Source organism: Amblyomma maculatum, chromosome 10 (assembly GCF_055883805.1).
Source record: "Amblyomma maculatum isolate TAMU_Amacu chromosome 10, ASM5588380v1, whole genome shotgun sequence".
Lineage (NCBI taxonomy): Eukaryota > Metazoa > Arthropoda > Arachnida > Ixodida > Ixodidae > Amblyomma > Amblyomma maculatum.
Genome location: NC_139353.1, coordinates 89,576,666 through 89,586,119, shown reverse-complemented (window position 1 = coordinate 89,586,119; position 9,454 = coordinate 89,576,666). Strand labels below are relative to the sequence as shown.

Sequence of the window (9,454 nt, the reverse complement as noted above, 5' to 3'; positions counted from 1 at the left end):
GCACAAAAAGACAACACATGTCATATAGTTCTTATCTACGTTTTTCTGAATGCTGCATTTCCTTCCTCTATAATTTTATTTCCACTGTGAAATAAAATATTTGATGCAAGCCATAAAAAATAAACCCGGCAGACTAGATCTTGAACACCGCAATATATGCTTTGTACCACGAGTATCTCCATTTGTGGAAGGCTACTGTTCGAATAATTACTCATGCTTACCACATAGGTGAACGTATTGAAAGTTCATCTCTCGAACCAAACCCATATATGAAGCCCGTGTTATATACACTCGGACGCATACCTCCGCCAATCCTTATCACGTGAGTCGCTTTTTTTGCTCTCCATACTCTTGCCGGACTATCTCCCTTTGTGTTTTGTTATCACCCAATCTGCAATGATAGCACCGAAGGCTGTATTGCGCTTTGTAAGCAATAGCTGATACCGCATGTACGGCGATAACATATAGAAGCGTTGGGCGGGTTTCCACTCGCCTACGCCATCGAAGTCCATGATAAAAGCTGCCTGGACGTCTCGTTAAGCTTTGAGAGCCAGCTCAGTCCAAGGAACAAAGAACATGGCTCGCTCCACCACTGTGCTTGCCGTGCTGGCCGTTCTGATTGTTGCTTGCGGAGCGAGCATTCCGGGAGGCTGGTCAACCAAGGATCCACAGTCGAGCCCCAAGTACAAGGAACTGGCGCACTACGCTGTCGCTCAACGCGTTGAAGGCCTAGAGAACTATGACACCGTTCTCGAGCTCACCAAGGTGGAAACTCAGGTAAAAAATGCGAGGCAGCAAAATCCCCACCTAGGCCCAATTGTTAGTTTATTTCGTCATAGACGTACTCAAGCTGTTGCAGCCAAGCAGAATTTCATCAGATTTATTAATTACTTTCATCATTTTATGTTATAAGAGAGGCAAATTTTCTTCTCTGATACCATCGAGTCCACACTGTGATAGAGCAGGTGCAAATTTAGGACAGAGCGTAAGAAGCTAATGTAATTTAGAGCTCTAAATTTGAAAAAGAAACTTAAATCTTGCTATATTTATTTTCATATTACATATACAATATATTCAGTACAGTTACCGAAACATTGTTGTACAGAATCTGATACGATGTTAACGAGTACTCCTTTTATTGAACTGAACCTTCATTAGGTAATTAATTAGGCAGAATAAACCAGGTTGTTGTGCAGACTTAAAATTCGTGTTTAAGGCAGGCGTGATCAGTCCGAACATGTATATCGAAGTGGAAATACAGTGATCTTTTTTTTACATCGCAGGTCGTGGCGGGCCTGAACTACCGCCTCACTTTCACTATCGCTGGCTCAGAGTGCAAAATTGCTGAGATCGAATACAGCGAGGAGCGTTGCCCACCCAAGGACAACGTGGTAAGGGGATGAAAAATTTAACTTACTTATATTCTGCTCTATATATCTGCTATATGGCAATTTTATTGTAGCCTAGGTTCCCGTCTATAATCATTCAAGGTAGTGGTTGTTATTCCCGCGTGAGGTATATTGAACCTTACATTAGGTCTCGAATTATAACCGTAACCATAGAAATACGCATTCTTGGACTTCTGACCATGTTAAGCGCGGAAGAAGGCCAAAGGGCCCACTTTTGAACTGTAGCATCAGTTTGGGTAACAATTTCAGGGATGGACTATCTTTCACTTATTAGTGTATATCTAAGTTTTCTCACCTCAGCAAAAATAGAAAATCATTTTAATTCTCACCATGACCAATTAAGTACATCAGCGTAGTTAAAAAATTATGAAGATGTGCTAGCCGTTTCGCTTAGATAAATTCTAGGTAGCCCATTGTACCAGATAAGGCCAGTTGCTTGGTTCTTTACAACATTTTTCTAAAGATCTGAGCATTTTACAAATTAGCTAGCTTTTTCTGTTTTCGTAATTTTTTTATACATAATTGGTGCCCTTGTTTTAATATTAAATAATTACGAATTCAAAAAGTGCCTTATCTTGGTTCCAACAAACTATTTATCAAGAAAAACTATTTATCAAGAAAACACCTTAATTGTACGCCTTGTCTAAAGAGCAAATAGTAGTTTTCTTAGAGCTTGTGCTCTTAAAGGAATTGCAAAATGACAAAAATGAGTTAGAACATTTCATAACTTGCTGCTCGCATTTAGAAACAAAAGTCATTTATCAAATTATATTGGTGCATAAATAACCGTCCTTTTTAGCACGGTACTTCCCTGCTGCGATTGATTCGATTTGATTCTATTTTTAAGTCTTAGAGCTGCCCAGCGCTCTTGCCTGCACTCAAAAAACGCTTTTCCTGGTTGCTTGCTGCTTTTGCTTATACGTCTGGGCTCAATATTAAATCGCGATATTGCCAAGCGCTTTGCTAAGCCAGGCTCCCAATGCTGCGAAAATAGCGTTCAGGTTATGTGCCACGATTTAGTCAATCCGAGCTTCTACTTCGAATTACCAGCCAATCCGCTATTGCCATGCACCAAAATTTGATTTTTGTTTGTGTTTCCTTTGGCTGCCTGCTGCACTATGTACGCGATTACGTTTTGGCTAGAGAGTGCGAAAAACAAGCCTTTTAACTTGTTGATACATTCCGTGTAAAGTTTCTTGAACGGTATGCAGATGCGTCATTAAATATGCGCCTTCAGGGGTGAGTAGACCAACTCTCAGAAAAATAGTAATTTTAATTTTTATACTCTGCAGATGACACCGAAACATGGTGAGAAGTGTCTTTTTAAGACATAAGCAGTCCAGAAACATACAACTTAAACGGAAGTGTTTTCGTGAAATTTGTGATTTTAGCCCCCCATTCGCCCTTAACGCACGACAGTTAACATCGGCATTTGTGAAAGAGAATCCGTGGTTCCATTTTTGAGTGCACACCGCTTCTGTTTTGAAGACCATAATATAAAATCTCCCGAGCGCACGTCATTACTATGCCCGCTTTTCTTTCAGAACCATAGCATTTCACTTTCCTAAAAAATCAGTTTTTTGCCTTGATAGTTTAGAGTTCTTTATAAGCACGCATCACCCATGTCCAAAAAGGCAGGCATGACGGAATACTACAAACCGTTTTAACAAAAAATGCGCCCAAAAAATGAATACTTATGCGTTTTTTTTTTTTGCGAAATATTACACTTTTTCAGGTGAAGGCAACTTGCACTGCGGTCGTATACGAGAGGCCCTGGCAGAACATCCGCTCGCTGACCTCGTTCAACTGCCAGTAATTACAGAGAGGCTAAGGAATCATCATACGTCATCAATTCTTGGCTCCTGTCACTCTACAAATAAATTTCCACGTTCTGCAAGAACTGCCGATGATGGATCTTGATATCAAATATGTCATTAGCAAAAGAAATAGCACCCCAAAGTTTGAACGATCCCCTTGGAATTCGAGTTCATGTGGTTTGAAACGGGATACATTACAGAAATGGAAACTCAGCTATGCAGACGTAGTTTAGTGCAAAACATTTTGAGTGTATACATATATATATATATATATATATATATATATATATATATATATATATATATATATATATATATATATATATATATATATATATATATATATATATATATATATATATCTAAAATTCAATAAGTAATGCGAATATAACAACTTTGTGCGCTTAAATATAACCATGTGTTTTAGCGCTTTTGCAGCTTTGGAAAGGATAAATAGAAAGGCTATTTACCCATCATATGTATTACAGCTGCTCTAAATTCGCACCTTTTTTCTGTGTAGTCCATATCAAAGGTTGGACTACACAGAAAAAAGTTGCGAATTTAGAGCAGCTGTAATACATAGTCCAACCTTTGATATGATGGAGGCGAAAAGAAAGGCGCCCGTGTGCTGTGCGATGTCAGTGCACGTTAAAGAACCCCAGGTGGTCGAAATTTCCGGAGTCCTCCACTACGGCGTCTCTGATAGCCCTAGTTGCTTTGGGACGTTAAACCCCACAAACCAAACCAACCTTTGATATGAAGCCGAAATCAACGGTTAAATTTGGTCCTCTGGCTTAGATTGCTCTCAGAGAAGGAAAATATTAAGGGAACAAAGCACAAAGAATACCATCATTTGGTTGCCAATATGTTGTAACCTACGACTGGTAACAACACACTGACAACTTTTGTATTTACGAGTTCTATCTATCCCTCAAAGCACTTACCCAACCACTCGCTGTCAACGGTTTATTTGATCGATGCCGCAATGAGGCTTCTAGGATTGGTGGTCGTTACCATGTCGTTGAATTCGTTAGCTACTCGCAAAAGCATTACGCCTAATTACTGCACATGTATATTTTCACATTTCTGCTAGCTAATGAGAGCGAGCAGAGTATTTGCGCCCCCTATAGAGCAGCTGAAAATATTTCCCGCCCATGCACAAGTGCAAATACACTACCACAAAGCCCCTCGGGTTAAGTAGTCTCCATGCTTCTGCCGAAAACATCAGGACAAAAGAAACGTTTTTACAGTGTTAACATGCCTAATATCAATCAAACCTTCCCAGCTCCTCCCTAGAGAATTGTTCTTCTCTATAATGTCTGAAATGCATCCAAATTGTGTCCTGTGGCAGTGCTTGTTAGTCGGTGTGAACTCAGAATTAACTCTAAAAAGGATGCCTTTTGCTGTAAAGCTTGGGATTATACAAATTCCACGAAAATACACATAATAGCTTCTTCATTGTTCCTCCATTTGGTCGCAAGTAAATGCGATGTAGAAGAAGGCTTGATTTCTGCAAATGTCATTAGTGAAGTCACTTGTGCAGCCAAAATCTAAGGCAGCCCATATTTCCGAAGCCCTCCACTAACACGTCTCCCACAGTATAGGTCGCCTTGGGACCTCAAACCACGCAAACGAAATTACACCAAAACGTGGATGCGTAATGATGTGATACTACCGGCAGCAATCAGTTTGCGAGATTTTTTTTAACAGTGCATGCACATGACCTGTTTTTTCAATCCTAGATTCAAGATCACGGTCGTTATTGTGACAAATTGCCATGCATTCCAGTCTAGCGTTAAGTCATTGCAACCCCGAGGTAACCCTCATATAAGCCAAACCAATACCCAAGCTGTGGCACTAAGGTGGACATCCCTCGTAAGCCAAAGTGGCTCGTCACCATGTCGATGAAGTGATTATAGTATGGCCATCATGATGGCACACCACCATAGGTTTGACGTCTTCATGCCACGTGACCACCAATCAAAACCACCATGCAGCGCGCCACCATAATTATGTAGGTATGTTGATACCCGAAATAATTAAATAGTAACGAAAAAAGTACTCATGTATATAGCATATATGGGTTTCAGGAACAATTTCTGATAAACGTACATAGCTGGAACAGTTTATATTGGTACGAAATGAAAGTAGGAAAACTGGAACATCGGTAAATCGCTCAGTGAAGATATACACCAGTCTTGATGCGACTCCGATATTACATTATTGGGAGACTTCCCCGGCACTTCGAGGATATGGATGGATTCACAGATTGGAAAGGAAGGATAAGTTTCGACTTCTGTGAGCGACACAAGCTAGTTATTCGAAACAAGACAAACTAAATGGCAGGGGTAAAATACGTGATAATTTCGAAGCATATAGGTGACTATTGACAACCGCTTGATATCACAGAAATATACAGCAAGCTCACAAAGATGGAAATAGAAGGAAAGGAGCAGTATAATCTGGGAAGTGATCACAAAAATAGTCAACAGCTGGAGGCCCTCTTCTAGAGAGAAATGCAGGAACGGCAAAAAATGCCCCATTATGCGGCGAACAGATGGCGCTGGCTGCAGCTCTTATAAAGGAAGCAATAGAGGCACGCCCATGGCAAAACTGGTATATAATAATGTAGAACTGCTCATAATTACCAAAATTGAAGAATAAAATTTAGCAAGTCGCTGGTACGGAATGAGGATTGAGCTAGGAAGCCATACACCTGGTGGAATACGAAAATCAAGGAAGCCTTTTAGGAACGACTGCTAGATTAAAGGCAACCCCAAGAAGAAAAGGCACAGGCCTCTCAAGGGGAAATAAACCAAAAATCGAAAGTTTATTCTTAAAAGAAGCTGGTCGTAAAGCCCCCACTCAAACAAAATAGGGCTGTTGAAATAAGGATTTGCAAATAAAGGCAGGTGAAGAAAACCGTGCTACCGTATTGCAGGATAAATAAAAAGATTTACAGAAATCAGGAAAGAATTCTAGGTACTGGCGGAAAATATTTATAGGGTAATGATGCTGTAAACTAAATTACGTTACGCATAGCTCAGTCATTTAGGACTTCGATGGGCTAATCTCCCAAAATGAAGGAGCAACAAAGGACAGAGAGATAAGAATAGACAGATAGATAGATAGAATATAGAACTTAATATTTTCTACTATAAAAAGGCTTAATCAAACGTTCCTAATCACAACAGCAGTAATTGATAATCACGTTGTTTATTAACGCACTTGGTAACAGAAAAAAAGGAACCGTTGCTTAAAGGTGTGGAATCCGACATAGCGAATAAGGAAATACCGGATAGCTGGCGGTAGAGTAAAATGAATTTGATTGATACAAAAATGAGATAGGTTGCAAATAAATTGTACAGGCGGATTACAAAACATCTGTTGTATCCCGGCTGGTTACCATAGTCGCACAGAGCGGTGGGTCGATGTGGGTCCCACGTAGGCAATGTGGGCAAAAGGTTGCCTATATCAAACCCGCATTGATTTATTTTGTTGAGAGTGCGGGCAAAATGCACTTGGGCTGCCCACACCATAACTAAACGGGCCCCTTATAGGCTGTCCATGGGCTTCAAAGGAGAGGGCAACCTATGTGTCCAACAACAGATACCTGCGGGCTATGCGGAGAATCTGTGCATAAAATTGTTATACATAGACAAGTTCCATCAGAATTTTTGTCACCATTTAAAACGATCTTTTTGGTATCGTTCCAAGTTCACGTAACTCGTAAGGTAAGTAATCATTACCATCAACCGGACTATACCTACTGCACCGCGAAGTCATCTCCATACTCCTCATGTTAACCTACTCATTTGCTAGCTGCATCCACTTGACCCCTGCGAACTTCTTAACATTATGCGCCCACGTGACTTTCTGCCACGTCTTTGTATACTTGCATTTCCTGGGTATCGAATTTATTGCCCTTCTCGACAATCGATTTAACTTGTCCTCACAAGGCGCGTCTGCCGCTTTTAGAAACGTGGCATTGTACCACACAACCGGTGCTGACATGCAATGCAGACTTTGTGAGCAAAGGGTAGAGATTAGTCACATTCGAAATCAGACTTTTTAGACGAGTATTCAGACTCCTGGCAAAAAATCAGCGAGGGATAGCATCGGATTAAAAACACCTGTTATCTGCGAGTTTCTGATCATTCTCTCCACTAAAGTGAGGAAAAATAGTGCGCGCATAAATTATCTAGGTAAAATAAGAAGAAAAGTTATCGCGAAGAGTAAAAGATAGTGTTAAAAAGATATTTCATTAATGCTCAGGAATACAAAATACTATTTGTTTAGAAACTTTCTCTCAACCTAGAATACTTCCTTGTGTTTGAAGGATGGTCATACAAATGCTTTTCTCAAAGCAGTGGGTTTTCGCAGTCGCTTTGTCGTGCGCTCATAAGGAATGTGGTACTAGGCTTTGCTCGCCCGTCGCCGACCAGTGAGAATAGTAGTGTTCTGTATTTCTAAAATTTTTGTACCAATTCAAATAAATGTAAAGTGAGCACACGGGAGAATGCAGGTCATTTGTCTTCACATCAAATTACAACGGCGTTTTGTAATTGGTTTACAGGAAAGGGTCTCGCGGACAAATCTCGCCGACGCGAGATTATAGAGCCCAGCTCTTTGGCGCCCGTTCCTGGGTTTCGCGCAACACCGTTGTCCCTCGTAACCAGCTCCACTTTCACCCCCACCTTCCTTCCTTACGGCACGAATCAGGTGTCTACAGAAACAAGTGCCACAGATACTGCGACATTTTCATTCCTGTGAAGAGGCGTCCGTGTGCTGTGCAATGTCAGCGCACGTTAAAGATCCCCAGGTGGTCGAAATGACTCCGTAGCCCTCCAACACGGCTCCTTTTTCTCTCTTTCCACTTTAACTCCCGCCTTCCTCCGTTCTCTTACGGCGCGGTTCAGGTGTCCACAGACCCCAGTGTGACAGATACTGCGCCTTTCCCTTCCTGTGAACCAACCAACCAATGAACCAATTATGAGAGACACGATTCAGAGCTGAAATGGACTTTCACTCCCACCTTCCTTCGCTTACGCGCTATTCAGGTGTTCACCAAAACAAGTGCGATAGATGCCGCGCCTTTCCATTCCTGGGAACCAATTATAAAGGGCACAGTTCAGTTCAGGCGTTCAGTCGTGTCCGACTCTTCGTGACCCTATGGACCATGTCACGCCACGCTTTCCGGTCTCTCACTATCTTCTTACCATCACATATAACTTCATCTGCAGTGCCTCGAGGATGCCATCTAACCATCGCGTTCGCTGCCTACCCCTTCTCCGGCGACCCTCAACCTTTCCCAACATCAAATCTTTCTCCAGCGACTCCTCTCTTCTCATCAGATGACCAAAGTAGCTGAGCTTTAACTTTAGAATTTGACCCTTCAATGAGCAGTCAGGGTTATGGTCGACAATATCGACTGATTTGATCTTCTGGCAGTCCAAGGAACTCTCAAGAGTCTTCGCCAGCACCACAATTCAAACGCGTCAATTCTTCGGCGGAAGAATTGACGCCTCAGAACTAAAGTCGAAGACGTGACCCCACTAAGGTGCCACGATGCGCGCGCCCCCCTTCACCGCTCCGGAGTGTGGGGACATTGTTGTCATGCCGCCTCTACGCCTCCATATTTGAGCCCACGCAAATGTGTCCCGCTTTTGCGGCGGCTGTCGCGTGGCGTTCCTTGGTGCGCGTTCAATTGTGGGATTACAGATGGCAGGAACGGTAGACAAGATGAGACTTCTGCAGGAAAGGCGCGGTATCTCACACTTTCTCCAAGAAGTGTGCATTTGGATGCTACGGCATCGCTCCTGTCGCGTGACGTTACTTCCCGTGCGTTCAAGATTGGGATTGCTGATAACAAGAACGCTCTTGAAGCGCTATGAGAAGGGTGGGCCAAAATATGGCGGAATCGAGGCACCCTAGACCACACATGGTACACACTGCAAAGATAATTCATGAATAATGATAGCGTCCGCACTGAACTGCAGGGAAACATGCGCAGTAACCGAGAATTCACATGCAGAGAAAAGCACCATATTTTGATCTAGTTTTCGTATATGCAGGTAATTCACCATGGTAAAGCAAAAACCTTCGCTTTTCAAAAAGTGTCTCGATTGGCATCTTTTCAGCATTAAGATCTTTGGGGCCCGTTCCTGGGTTTTGCGTCGGCATCGCCGTCTTTGTTATCCCTCATAGCCAGCTCCGCAACTAGGGTAG

General features: G+C 42.1%; 1 protein-coding gene across 1 annotated transcript; it reads left to right on the top strand.

Annotated features, from left to right (window-relative positions):
* The first annotated feature begins 530 nt into the window (after nucleotides 1-530).
* Nucleotides 531-3,309, top strand: LOC146176982 (cystatin-2-like). Its single transcript, XM_084581062.1, has 3 exons — nucleotides 531-777; nucleotides 1,284-1,391; nucleotides 3,145-3,309. The coding sequence occupies exons 1-3, from the start codon at nucleotides 577-579 to the stop codon at nucleotides 3,223-3,225; spliced, it is 390 nt and encodes a 129-aa protein (XP_084437188.1). The 5' UTR covers nucleotides 531-576; the 3' UTR covers nucleotides 3,226-3,309.
* Nucleotides 3,310-9,454: the final 6,145 nt, after the last annotated feature.

What these genes read in the sequence shown, in the direction of transcription:
- LOC146176982 (XM_084581062.1), top strand. Translation starts at nt 577, where the DNA reads ATGGCTCGCTCCACCACTGTGCTTGCCGTGCTGGCCGTTCTGATTGTT. An exon ending in TCACCAAGGTGGAAACTCAG is followed by an intron (nt 778 to 1,283) that starts GTAAAAAATGCG and finishes TTTACATCGCAG; the next exon opens with GTCGTGGCGGGCCTGAACTA. An exon ending in GCCCACCCAAGGACAACGTG is followed by an intron (nt 1,392 to 3,144) that starts GTAAGGGGATGA and finishes ACACTTTTTCAG; the next exon opens with GTGAAGGCAACTTGCACTGC.